General features: G+C 36.2%; 1 protein-coding gene across 6 annotated transcripts; it reads left to right on the top strand.

The window, feature by feature from the left end:
• Window positions 1-1805: 1805 nt before the first annotated feature.
• LOC132293254 (uncharacterized) lies at window positions 1806-12554 on the top strand. Of its 6 annotated transcripts, XR_009477805.1 has the most exons (7): window positions 1806-2578; window positions 2768-3129; window positions 9583-9709; window positions 10947-11117; window positions 11719-11819; window positions 12024-12083; window positions 12170-12554. XR_009477805.1 is itself a non-coding variant. In XM_059790638.1 (6 exons), exons 4-6 carry the CDS (start codon window positions 9584-9586, stop codon window positions 12201-12203), a joined length of 477 nt encoding a protein of 158 aa, XP_059646621.1. In that variant the 5' UTR covers window positions 1812-2261; window positions 2768-2840; window positions 2919-3129; window position 9583; the 3' UTR covers window positions 12204-12554. The 6 variants fall into 6 exon arrangements, 5 of the variants coding, with proteins under 5 accessions (XP_059646621.1, XP_059646620.1, XP_059646619.1 ...); XM_059790638.1 differs by lacking the exon at window positions 11719-11819 and having other exon boundaries at window positions 1812-2261; window positions 2768-2840; window positions 2919-3129; window positions 12024-12554; XM_059790637.1 differs by lacking the exon at window positions 11719-11819 and having other exon boundaries at window positions 1812-2578; window positions 2768-2840; window positions 2919-3129; window positions 12024-12554.
• The last annotated feature ends 1760 nt before the right edge of the window (window positions 12555-14314 follow it).

The raw sequence follows: 14314 nt of genomic DNA, 5'->3' as shown, positions 1-14314 counted from the left end.
CAAAAGGCCTTACCAGCCGAGTTGCCCATGCGGTTTTTCTTTCTTCTTTCTTATTTTTCTTTATTATTTATTTATTTATTTATTTGTTTGTCTTGGGTTGGGTGGGGGGTCACTTTTCCCCTTTGTGAATCTTATAACTTTATATTTTATCACTTGTTTTTGTCAACATGTGAATTACTTTTTGTTACCCCCGCTTTACCACCTTTATCACTCGTACATCCATAACATCATTTATATGTTCACATGTAGAGATACTATTCAGATGCACAGAATAACAAAAATGAGCTGTATGTGGGCAGAGTGATCTGAGGAATAGAAGTGGTTATGGCACCCACCTTGTCTAAACTAAAGCTAAGCGAGATGAACCTCACGGGCCCGTTGCCGGTTTGGCTGGTTTAGGGTATTGTTATTTGAACAAAATAAATCCATTCATCCAACTCTTTTTAGATAGATGTTCATCAACTTCTTTACCCAGACTAAAATATGTTTCTTCCACACATACTCTATTTCATTTACATAATAATCATTTAGGCATTTACATGAGTATAGGACACATTCTCTCCAAGTTTTAATTTTTCTTGGTCCACTCAATAAAAGCTAAGGGCCTGAGCTGTAATTTCCGTCTTGCAGGTTACTGCAATTGGGCATGCGGCCATGTTGGCTGCAATTCAAAGATATGTACCAGCACTGGTGCGGATTTCATCCCCTAGTTCTCTTGTTTAAAATTTTGAATTGTGCCCAAGTGCTCTGGCAGATACCTTCCATCTACGGACCAGAAAGGTTGGATCTCTTGAGGCAGCTTGAAAAGGTGAAAGAATTGGAAAGTAGCGAGATGATCCCGAACGAAAGTCTGAGAGGCATCACACCAGTTCCTTTTCCTCACAATCGACCAAATTCTCTTCTGCTTTCATCTTAACCTGACTATGAATCCCTCTAATGGTAGCCGAGTATGTGTCTTGGTATGCCAGGTGGGCACCAGTGAATGCAGTCGTGTGGAGAAGGCACCGGAGTGCCTGGCTCGTGATGGCTTGAAGGGTGACCATCTTTCCTAAAGTGGGTTGTAAGATGTTTTAATAACTCTGCTTTTTTGTTAGTACTTCGTGTAATAACATCAGAAATAAAGAGATTCAGTGGCTCAGTTTCCAGTTTTGTGTAGTCTGTATATGTAGCTGTATTAGTGTCACATATACGCCCTTTTTCCATGCTCCTTGTTCAATATGATGATATAACCCTGAGGTGTGTTTACTAGCAACATTGTAGGGTGGCTGGCTGGCTTTCACTTGCTACATAAAAGATTATTATTGCATGTGTTGTGGGCAAACAAGTAGAACAGCATGAATAAACATAATAGTGCGTCTGAGTCTGTGAGACAAGAATTTTGCCAATTTCCATGGCTTTTAAGGGAAGGGTCAAATCAAAAAAGATAAATAAATGAATAGGTGGAGACTTGGTACATGGACATGTAGATAATGTTTGAAAGGAGAGGAGATAGCAATAAGTCAGAAACCCTAATAAATCATTCTAATTCTTCTTCTTTTATCTTTTTCTTTTTAAAAGAAAAAAAAGGCAAATAACAAAATCATAATAAATTGGTATTTACCGGATGATCCTACACGTCTAGTTGTTTATACTAAATTTGACAAGTTTGAGTAGAAAAGATAACAAAAACTATCTAATGTAGAGTTAATTATTAAAAAATTTGAATCATAAAATATGATTAGTCACTTTAGTAGCAAAATTGCTTCTATTTCCTTGACTATTTTTTATTAAATAACTATAGTACCCTTTCTTTTTAAACTATCTTGAAACATTTTTTTGTGCATAAAACTCCTCAACTATGAGCCTCAAAATTTATAGGCCCATGGATGATGGGACACCAGAATTTTTTTTTTTTTTTTTTTTTCTGAGGGCAAATCATTTCGGCCTCCCCAATCGCCTCCATCTCTATTCTCGTTCTCAACTCTGAACTTGTCCTCTCTCTGCAACTATAAAATCCACAAGAATCAGAAATTCAAAACCCATATATTTCAGTTTATCTATCTCTCTGCAAGAGCCAAAAGTTCAAAACGTATTACCTATATCAAAACCCATATCGGCATATCATTTAATATTGTTCAAAAAATCAAAACCCATATCTTTCAGTTTCCATCGCCCGCTGTTCCAGTTCGGGTTCGCTGTTCGCAAGCTTCAGCCGCTGGCCCGCTGTCTCTCGACTCTCAAGCTTGCCCCCCTCGGCCCTCTCTCTCTGCAACTGCTAACTTGTATGTATGGGTTTTGTTTTAAATTTTTTTCTAAATCAACTAATCAAGGTCTGTAATTCTTGTTTTGCATTGTATTTCGAGGTAATCATTGCATTGCATTTTGAGGCAGCAAAAGGCTCATGACTTGGTTCAGGTCTTTTCAACCACATGGGTATTTGCTTTATCATCAAGTTCATGATACCAAGATTCGTCTTGATGCCCAATAACTAGTATCTTTAGCATATCGGTGATTAAAAGGGTATCAAGATTCATTGTCTCCAGTAACTCTTTTTATTAGTATCTGCTATGTGATGGACCTGTTTCCAAAGGAGAGGCAGGTATTTCTTACGGCTGTGTTGCTATATAATCTTTTGCATATCTATCTTCTTTCCAAAATTTATTATCTTTTCGTATCATTGTCAATTATTTGTTATTTCAATGGAATTTAAGGTTCTCTTTTTATAACTTTTGTTTTCATTTTAATGACATTTTAATAACGAAATAGTATTATTTTCTTTCTTTGCCAGGTACAAGAGGAGGTGAAAATGAGGTTTTCCGAAAAGCCTAGAAGGCAAGAATCCTGATGTGACGAAAAGCAAAGTGGGAGCAACATATACTCACATGGTTTTCATTTGTTTATACTGTACTAAGGCATGAATAATTGAATTATTTTTTCAGTGCAAACACATAAATGGAGGAGTCCCTTCAGTCCAATAATCAGTCACTACCATAAGGCATATGATAAGATGATATATTGGGGACCCTCCCACTTGCACACCCACTGTAATTGGACGCCATTGCCAGCAGAGGTCAATGGGTATCTATCTTGTCTCAATCTCTATGGACTCAGATAAGCACATGGTGACATTATATTTGACTACTCACACAGGTAATGCATCCTTTCGTCTCATCCATCTTTACTTTCTTTATTCAACTGCTCATTGTATAAAAATCTCCGAATTCTTGTATTCAACATTTAACTGCAAATAAAAAGCATGTTGCCCTTACTTTGTGCAGAGTACTAAGTTAATTCATCAGGTAGTTGTAAAAATCTCCGTTTTTGTTAATATACATTTGCTCAAGTGTTACGGCAGTTAAGAAACCATACTCGGTGTGCTCAGGTAGTTGTAAATTCCTGAATGACCTAATGATCTGGACTGCTTCCCTGCTAGATTGGTTTGCTAGCTTGAGGCCTAGTTCGGATGCCGTTATAGGCTAAAGTTTGAATGTTATTTAGCCAACCAAGTCTTTGTTGATTTGACTCGAGTGAATAAAGAGAGTGCATATATTTTAACAAATATAGGAAGGTGGTTAGTTATGCTTCAAATATAGAGAGTGCATATATTTTAACAAAAAGGATTGGTCAAGTCCAAATTTGTAATTCACCTGATATTCCTGTATTTGATGACAATCGTAATAACTGACTTCATAGCAATCAGAGGGTCTTTTATAGGTGTGTTGAACTTTTTGAAATATTTTTTTTTAACAAAAAAATTCTCACCAGAAACTATTTTTGAAGTACGAAAAAACTTGCTTTTGCTTTTCAGGAAAACCAAGGTTTTTTTTTTTTTTAGAGAAACCTTTATGAAAATTTTAGAAAACCAGTATGGATGAGTATTCTCATTATATGATGATAGCTTACAAAATGTAACATTTTGGAGGTTGGAAGGCACAAGTTAAAATCCTTTATATGCCCTTGCATTGTTCTTATATCCCATTTGATTTTCCATATTCATTATTACATGTTAACTGTTCATCTCCATCTATGTTTCTTTCTTGTTTTGCTATATTAACGAAATTTCGTGGTCATAGGGCACTTAGGGTACCCATGGATTCTTTATCATGTTAGTTCCGGCAATTGTTGTATCCCAACTAGCACTGATAAGACATTATGAAGGTCACCTTGTGTAAAGACTCTCTCTACTCTTTATAGTCCCTTTTATGTTAACATTAAAAAGGTGCAAAAGAAAACACTAACAGCAGTTTAAAGCACCTGCCAAGAACAGGGGCTTAGGTCAACAGTTATGGTATAATGGCCAGTCATCAATTGAGAGCAGGCGGTATGGTGATGAACTGCCATTGACCTAAAATTGGTGTGCATTAAGCTTTATTTGGTACCATTTTCCACTCTATTTATTTTTTTAAATTAATTAATTTATATTATTATTATTATTATTATTATTATTATTCCCTCCGTCCCATATTAGATGTCCCTTATGGGGGGTAGAACTTTTTAAGGGGACATGTAATTATTGCATTGTCGCCCTCAAAAATTTCAAAGCTACCCTTTCAAGTTTATATATATATATAATCAAGTTTGAAATTTTTTAAAATTTTAGGGGTCTTCTATGGAAAGATGTGAAATATGTTGTTTAAATTTGGTAAGTGGACAAGTAGTTTGGGACAACCCAAAAAGGAAAGATGGACAACTATTATGGGACGAAGGGAGTATTATTATTTTGGGGCAAGACAAACAACACATGTCTAATGTTGTTCCAATGTAGACTCCCTGAGAGTAACATTGTATATTTCCACCTTGTACTATTCACAGCATCTCACATGATTCACATCCTTTATGTAATCTTCTATGTAATCTCTTTATATAATCTTCTTTCCTCCTTTTCCATATTCTTTGGTCTGTGAATGCTGCTTTTAAGAATTTCTGGTTGTCCCTCTTCTGAAGGTGTTAAATTTCAAAATGATAATGTGACCCTGATTCCATGGGACCACAATTAATCCACACATGGTTGTAAAATTTTTACAATGAGATAATAAAAAATAAAATCTAAAAATAATAAAAATAATTATGTAGACATTACTTGAATAATTTATAGTTATATAAAATTATTTTGTCATATCCTTTTCTCATGCACACATTTGAATGTTGATGACAATAATTTTATCATCATCACTTGCTTAAATCAATACATATATTCATATATCCTATATTTCAATAAAGAGTTTGTGTGGGTGTGAAGGACTGATCTGGCATCAAATTAGCAACAAAAATATAGGTGTAACATAATTGAACATACTATTCATTAAATATACCTTTTGCAAAATTCAAAACAACAGAAGATGAACAAAATACATTAGATAGCAGCTACATACGTGATGGAGAATGAGGAGTGGGCTAGTACTACTACTTGGGGGCGGGGTTGTCACCCATCTTATCAACTTAACAAGTCCACCCACCCACTTGCCCACCACATCCTCTACTAACTTATTTTGTGAATGATGAGTCCCCATGAAATAATCTTTTAGACAGAATCACAACAGTAGCAATATATATCCTGATTGCAACTACCCATATTCTCCCATTTGGGCCTGGATTACGTCCAAAAGATAGGGTTGACGTAATCCAGACCCAAATGGGGGAATATGGGTTATATATATATATTGCTAATGTTGTTATTATGCTTGAAGATTTTTTCACAGGCCTCATCATTCACCATATAGATAGTATAGGATGCGGTGGGCAAGTGGGTGGGTGGACTTGTTAAGTTGATAAGATGGGTGACAACCCCCGCCCCCAAGTAGTAGTACTAGCCCATTCCTCTTTTTCCATCACCTATGTAGCTTCAATTATGTTACACCTATATTTTTGTTGCTAATTTGATGCCAGATCAGTCCCACCCAAATGTGTGCACGAGAAAAGGATATGACAAAATAATTTTATATAACTATAAATTATTCAAGCAATGTCTACATAATTATTATTTTTAGATTTATTTTTTATTATCTCATTGTAAAAATTTTACAACCATGCCTATATATAGGCTCTTTGTTCTAAAACAAAACATAAATCTGAATAATAAAAATGTTACCCTTAGTTCTTTGTCCATGGACGTAGGCCTTAGTGCCAAACCATGTATATGTCTGCGTTCTCAATCTTTCTCTCTTCCCTTTTCCTATTCGCATCCAAATTTTAACATGGTATCAGAGCCTAGATGTTCTTGTAATCCCATCTATAATTTGAAGGGGAGTTTTGGTATTATTATCATGGAGCATATTCTCTATGTCTTCACTCTTCAAATTCCATTTCCCGGTGAGTTCCAGCTATTTCCCGGCCTACTTCCGGCCATTTCTCGGCATTATTCCAGCCATTTCTCGGCGTAATTCTAGCCTTTTCCCGGCGTTGTTCCGACCATTTCCCGGCGTTGTTCCGACCATTTCCCGGCATTGTTCCGGCCATTTCCCGTCATTGTTCCAACCATTTCCTGGCATTGTTCCAGCCATTTCTTGGCATTATTTCGGCCATTTCCCTACTTAGTTCCGGCCATTTTCCTCAGCGTAGTTCCGGCCATTTTTCCCGGCGAGTTCTTGCCATTTTCCCTGGCAAGATCTGGTCATTTTTCCTAGTAAGATCTAGTTAATTTCCTGGCTTTGTTCCGGACACCTTCTCATCATCTTTCGAGGCTTTTTTTTTTTTGGCCAGTTGGGCATTCATGATATTCATACTCCAACTTGAGGTGGAGTGTTGAAATATATAAATATTTCTATATAACGGTGGAACAAAATCATTCATCAATCACAGTGCCTCCTTTGACTATTGTACACCTTCCATACTTTCTTATCTTTACCATGCCTATATATAGGCTCTTTGTATTGAAACAAAACATAAATCTGAATAATAAAAATGTAACCCTTACTGGCTCTTTGTCCATGGATGTAGGCCTTAGTCCTGAACCATGTATATGCCTGTGCTCTCCATCTTTCTCTCTTCCCTTTTCCTATTTGCATTTCTTATTTCCGCATCCAAATTTTAACACAAATGAACTCTTTTCTTCTGGGAAATTCAGCTCTAATGCTCCAGCTGCAAAGAAAGTTCCCATTGTTTGGATTGTCTACTGGTTATTTAGGTCCTGGAGTGTTGGCCAAACTTCTATACAAATATAGTAGGTGATTGTAGACCATCTAGGAAGCACGGACACTCCAAAATGGGCGAAGAATCCGTGTCCGACACGTGTTGGACACGAATACGCGTCGAACACGCCAAAAAACGTACCTGAAATTTTTTATTTTTTTTTTAATTTTCGGACACGGCACAGAAACTCCGCGGATATGGCACGGACACTTTTGGAATTTTTTTTTTTTTGGAATGCTGATATGTTCTTTTTTTTTTGTTTTGTACTACCCTTTTGGTATTGTAAATGGTAAAAGTCCTAGGTCAAATGATGGATGTGAATAGATTATAGTACACTGACTTGGTTTTTGTATCTTTTTTGGGGACTAGCCTTTAGGTTTTTGTGAATGTTAAGTGCTAACAGTAAAGTCCTGAATGTTAAACAGTCATGAATGTTAATAGTCCTTTTTGTCTATGCTTTTGTATTTGGAGTAAAGTTGTAATGATGATTAGATGATACTAGTTATTATTCTAATGTCTTGTTTTTTATTTGGTTTTATAACTCTGCAACATTGTTCTTTTATAGTTTATTAGTTATGAGTTATGATTTGTGTTTTTTTTTCATTGTGAGGTTGATGAAAAATAGTTACACTTGGTAATTTGTAAAGTACTACATCATATATATATATATATATATATATATATATATATATATATATACACTATTCGCCGTGTCCGTGTCCTAATTTTTTTGGATTTGCCGTGTCGCCGTGTCGGTGTCGTGTCGTATCCGTGTCCTGTATGGGCCGTATCCGTGTCCGTGCTTCTTAGTAGACCATGGTAGGAAGATGGTGGACAGTAGAAGCAAAGATGCTTTTATTGTAATCAACAAGGTTGATGCCTTACGCTTAATTAGAAACCAATTTTTATTTTTATTTTTTGGTTACTGATAAGTAGAATATCTCTGGCCTTTTTAGCTTTTGAAAGGATAGCAACTTGGTGTGAATGAAAGCAAAGCAATCTGGCAGAACAGACATCTAGAGTTTTGCCTCAACCAGTAATATTTTTCAAGTGTTCAAGGCACAACTTTCTTTAAACTCCTCCGAGCCACTTTTGGTTCTCAAAAAATTAGCTCTTTTCTTCTGGGAAATTCAGCTCTAATGCTCCAGCTGCAAAGAAAGTTCCCATTGTTTGGACTGTCTACTGGTTATTTAGGTCCTGGAGTGTTGGCCAAACTTCTATACAAATATAGCAGGTGATTGTAGACCATGGTAGGAAGACGGTGGACGGTAGAAGCAAAGATGCTTTTATTGCAATCAACAAGGTTGATGCCTTAGGCTTAATTAGAAACCAATTTTTATTTTTATTTTTATTTTTTTGTTACTGATAAGTAGAATATCTCTGGCCTTTTTAGCTTTTGAAAGGATAGCAACTTGGTGTGAATGAAAGCAAAGCAATCTGGCAGAACAGACATCTAGAGTTTTGCCTCAACCAGTAACATTTTTCAAGTGTTCAAGGCACGACTTTCTTTAAACTCCTCAGAGCCACGTTTGGTTCTCAAAAATTTGACACTTGTGATGGAGTGTTATTAATTGTGAGAACTTCTAAAAGTTGTTCCATGTTGATCTTGTAGTTGCTGAAACGGCCAGGTAAGCCTGAGCAATGGCCCTACTGGTGGTGCTATTGTCATTTTAATTCGGGAGTTTCCTGAAGCACATGTTGTATCCAACTTATGTTGCATTATTTCTGAGGAATATACAACTCCAAGTTTTGAATAATATACAATGGGAAATTGAAGAAAACTGGAAAAACTACTGGTAACAGTTCTTGTATCAAGAACCATACGAGGAAGCATGCTTTGGTTAAAACAATATCAGGTATCAACTGTTGGAAAACCAAAAGCTTATTGGTGGACATGCATTATTATACATTGATTGTAGCGTCCATCATTATTTGACATTGATTGTGCGCACGCACACTTTGTTAAAAATTAAAATAAGAGCATATGTGGGGTTTGAGTGGAAGTGTGGAGCCCGAATTTTTTGGTGGTTATTTTGGTACTAATTCTGTAACAGTATAGCGGGATCGGTTATTATCATTTTGAACTATGTAATTTCTTTTTGGCTCTTCATCATAGTGCAATCCCTGCAACTCTGTGAATGTAACCATGTAAATCTGCATGTTCTGGTTTCTCTTTCTGTTAATTTTCGCAACAGGATCAGCACTTTGTATTGTCCTTTTTTTCCCATCTTTATTTCCTTATAAAATTGGGCATATTTTGCATGAATTAGGTACTTTTCTGAGACATGGAGCGTTTAAGCTAATACATTCTTGATTCATAATCATTCGGCCTTGTAAAATAGGCTACGGCCGTAGATGTGAATTTGGCTACTTTTCTGATCTATGAATCATCTTCATGAAGTTGCCTTCTTACTTATCACTCAGGTTTTTATTCAAGTAGTACAGTTCAGTTGATTTTTCATGTTTACTTTTCAGGATGAAATTAATATGCGAAATGACTCTGCCGGTTATGGTGATGAAGCAAGGAAGTCGATTGCTCCAGGTTCAGAAGAAAGAAAATATTGTTGGAAAGTCAATTGATAAGCTTAAAGAAACCAGCACAGTATGGATCTCTTACCATTCTTCATTAGTCAAAGGATGAGATATGGTCCAAATAGCATATACTATTGTCTGGTCATCATATCATACATTTTGTTTATTTTATTTATTTATTTTTATATCAGAGTACCCATCTGAATTGAGCTTCATGGTACTTACTTAAAACATCTCCCCGGAACACTAGAGATATTCTCATCTTTTACATTAGATATTTGGTTCAGGCAATATATTGTACTGCTGTTCTGGACATGCAAAAAGATAAAAACTTTTTGCCAATAAGGAACCAAGGAATTTTGGTTTGTCTTTTCACATCATTCAACCTTATTGATCTTCTATTTGTTAGGGTGGGATTTCCTTAGGAATTGTTATACTTGTCTTTTTTGTTGCGAGTACTTACTTCTCTCCTTTTATCACTTATTTTTATGTGTTGCTTTTTGTAACAGTCATAGGGCTGCAATGGAGCCGAGCAGATTATTTGACTGCTTGAACTTGGCTCAACCACTCAAACAGCTATTCAAATTTTGGGTTGAACCGAGATATGAGTGTTCAAGCTCGATCCGGACATTGCTTGCCAAGCTTGAGGTTGGCTTGTTTAGCCAATCACGAGCTTTGAGTTCAAGCTCATACTCGAGCTTGAGTTAGCTTGAATTTGTGGTTGAGATCAAGATTTTTAAGAAGAAAAAATTGTTATAAACTTAAACAGATAAACAAGTCTTGTGAACAAGTTTTAACGAGCTTGTTCCCGAACAGTCATGTTCATGAGCCTAATGAGTTGAGTGATAATCATTTACTTGGCAAGCTCAAAAATGTTGTTTGAGCTCAGGTGGTTTACTTAGCAAATACTCACAAACTAAGCTCTTCTTAACCCGAGATTGAGCTGTCCATGAATAACTCAGTCCATGAACTACTATAGTAGGTATGTTAACCTCATTAAATACGTGCACGCCTTAAAAACTATCCACAAATATGTCACTGCGTGGATGCACAAGTGCAAACCATCCATGGATATGGTTAATACGAAGTCCATATATGTAGGATATTGGTGAATGTTAATTTAATACTGTTATCTGTTATGTAGTGTCTGAAATCATTGTCTGATTCAACCACCTGTGTAAATAGTCTTTCTTTTCCTTGGCCTTCCTATGCTGTTTGCAGTTGATGTCTTTAATTAAGAATCTTGTTTATTTCTTTTCCTTGACTACCAACATCTAATTGATGCTCATCTTGTTGTCAATGAGCAGGATGTTTGGCAAGGGACTCAGCTTCTAGCCGTTGATGTTGCTGCAGCTCTGGGATTGCTTAGAAGGATCCTAGTAGGGGATGAATTGACAGAGAAAGAAAAGAAAGCTCTCCAAAGAACTTTAACTGATTTAGCATCTGTAGTTCCTATTGGTTTTCTTATGCTCCTTCCTGTGAGTTCAAACAATCTTATAACTTCAATATTTTTGGGGAACTTGGTGAATTTGTGCCAAATTTGTACATTATTGTGCATCATGAGAAGGGGGGTAACTTTTCTTCTTCTTTATATATATATATATATATATATGTAATGAATAATCAACCCACCCGTTGGCCACTTGGGTTTACAGACTTCAAATGCATGCAATTGTGCCCAAATTACGTGCAACATTTAAGTCTAGGCCTTACCTTTGACGAGACTCGAACCAACGTCCAGGAGTGTACCCCAAAAGGCCTTACCAGCCGAGTTGCCCATGCTTGCTTTCTTTCTTCTTTATTATTTATTTATTTATTTGTTTTGGGTTGTGGTGTGTGTGTGTGTGTGTGTGTGTGTGTGAGAGAGAGAGAGGGGGGGGGGGGGGGGGGGGGGGGGGGGGGATGTGAATCTTATAACTTTATATTTTATCACTTGTTTTTGTCAACATGTGAATTGCTTTTTGTTACGCCCGCTTTACCTTCTTTATCACTAGTACATCCATATCATCATTTATATGTTCACATGTAGAGAAACTATTCAGATGCATAGAATAACAAAAATGATCTGTATGTGGGCAGAGTGATCTGAGGAATGGAAGTGGTTATGGCACCCACCTTGTATAAACTGAAGCTAAGCGAGACGAACCTCACGGGCCCATTGCCGGTTTGGCTGGTTTAGGGTATTGTTATTTGAACAAAATAAAGCCATTCATCCAACTCTTTTCAGATAGATGTTCATCAACTTCTTTACCCGGACTAAAATATGTTTCTTCCACACATGCTCTATTTCATTTACATAATAATCATTTAGGCATTTACATGACTAGAGGAAACAGTCCACTCAATATAATCTAAGGGTCTGAGCTGTAATTTCCGTCTTGCAGGTTACTGCAATAGGGCATGCGGCCATGTTGGCTGCAATTCAAAGATATGTACCAGCACTGGTGCGTATTTCGTCCGAGTTTTCTTGTTTAAAATTTTGGATTGTGCCCAAGTGCTTATCCGATGTTCTCTTCCACCTACGGACCAGAAAGGTTAGATCTCGAGGCAGTTTGAAAAGGTGAAAGAATTGGAAAGTAGCGAGATGATCCAGAACGAAAACGCTGAGGAATTAGTCTGAGGCATCACACCAGTTCCTTTTCCTCACAATCGAGCAAATTCTCTTCTGCTTTCATCTTAACCTGACTATGAATCCCTCTAATGGTAGCTGAGTATGTGTCTGGTATGCCAGGTGGGCACAAGTGAATGCAGTCGTGTGGAGAAGCCACCGGAGTGCCTGGCTCGTGACGTGATGGCTTGAAGGGTGACCATCTTTCCTAAAGTGGGTTGTAAGATGTTTTAAGAACTTTGCTTTTTTGTTAGTACTTTTTGTGTAATAACATCAGAAATAAAATGATTCAGGGGCTCGGTTTCTAGTTTTGTGTAGTCTGTATATGCACATATACCCCCTTTTTCCATGCTCCTGATAATTGCATGGGTTGTGGGCAAACAACTATAACAACATAAAAGATTATTATTGCATGGGTTGTGGGCAACATTGTGGTGTGGCTTTCACTTGCCACATAAAAGATTATTGTTGCATGGGTTGTGGGTAAACAAGTATAACAGCATAAACAGAATAGTGCGTCTGAGTGTGTGTGACAAGAATTTTGCCAATTTTCATGGCTTTTAAGGGAAGGGTCAACGGTCTGATATACAATCAACAAAGATAAATAAATGAATAGGTGCAAACTTGTATATTGACATGTAAATAATGTTTGAAATGAGAGGAGTTAGCAATAAGTCGCAAACCTCAATAAATCATTCTAATTCTTCTTCTTTTTTCTTTTTTTCTTTTTTTTTTTTTATTTAAAAAAAGGCAATTAACAAAATCATAATAAATTGGTTTTTTACTCTATATATATACACACACACACACTTTACCGGATGATGTTAAACGTTTAGTTGTTTTTACTAAATTTGACAAGTTTAACTAGAAAAATAATAAAAACTAATTAAATTTAGTGTTAATTATAAAAAATTTTGAATCATAAAATATGGTTAGTTACTTTATTTTGCAAACTCTTAAGGGGCTGTTTGGCATCTACTCTGTTTTTGTTGTTTTTGTTTCAGGCCCACTACAGTAGCCCAAAAGAAGCCCAAAACATGTTTGATTGCTTATGTTTTGTTTTGCACAGTTGTAAAACATTTCAATAAAGAGGCCCAACGCTTGAAACATCAAAATAGTGTTTTATCTTGTTTTAGCAATGTTTGTCCATAAAATTCACTGTAGTGGAGGAAACAGCCGGTCCAACTTAAAACACACTTTCTTCAGGTATATAAACATTTTAGGTCATTTTGGGCAAATTTTCTCTCTCCTCTCCCGATACTCTCTTTGCTATTCAAGGGAGTTTTTAAAAAAATTCATCACCACTGATCCAAGTTAGGCCCTTAATTTGTTGGATTTTATCAAATACAACACCTATTGAAGCTGGATTTGCTGGATTCAAACTTGACACATATACAACACCTATCAAATACAACACCGTTCTCTATTTTGAACTTGCCCTCTCTCCGTCTTTGCAACTGCAAACTACAAAATCTACAAGAATCAGAAGTTCAAAACCCATTTATTTTAGTTTATCTATCTGTCTGCAAGAATCAAAACATATTATTACCTATAAATAATGCCTCCATCTCTATTCTCGTTCTCAGACCTGAACTTGCCCCTTCTCTCTTTCTGCAACTGCAAACTACAAAATCTACAAAAATCAGAAGTTTAAAACCCATATATTTCAGTTTTATCTATCTGTCTGCAAAAATCAAAACCCATATCTTTCAGTTTCCAACGCCCACTGTTCCAGTTCGGCCCGCCGTCTCTCAACTCTCAAGCTTGCCCCCCCTCTCTCTGCAACTGCTAACATGTAAATAGTTTATTGCAAAAATTAAACACCAAAAACTATATATATATATATATATATATATATATATATATATATATATATATATATATATATATATATATATATATTTGTGTGACCAAACATGTTTTACACGTTTTTGTTCTCGACATTTCCACAGCAAAGTATCGTTCCCAAACGTAATTCCGAATTTTTTCCAAAACATTCCTACAACAAAAACATTATTTCTGTTTTAGCCAAAAACAAAACGCATGCCAAACGGCCCCTAAAAGTGT

This window comes from Cornus florida, unplaced genomic scaffold (genome assembly GCF_030987335.1).
Source record: "Cornus florida cultivar Cherokee Brave unplaced genomic scaffold, ASM3098733v1 CherokeeBrave_3.0.0_Hap2_Chr02, whole genome shotgun sequence".
Classification (NCBI taxonomy): domain Eukaryota; kingdom Viridiplantae; phylum Streptophyta; class Magnoliopsida; order Cornales; family Cornaceae; genus Cornus; species Cornus florida.
Note: the sequence above shows the minus strand (reverse complement) of the source record. Positions and strands in the feature narration are given on the sequence as shown.

Excerpts from the sequence above, each read along its gene's own strand:
- LOC132293254 (XM_059790638.1), top strand. The coding sequence starts at position 9,584 with ATGAAATTAATATGCGAAATGACTCTGCCGGTTATGGTGATGAAGCAA. Across the intron at positions 9,710-10,946 it reads AGCTTAAAGAAACCAGCACA|GATGTTTGGCAAGGGACTCA; the intron begins GTATGGATCTCT and ends GTCAATGAGCAG. Across the intron at positions 11,118-12,023 it reads GTTTTCTTATGCTCCTTCCT|GTTACTGCAATAGGGCATGC; the intron begins GTGAGTTCAAAC and ends TCCGTCTTGCAG.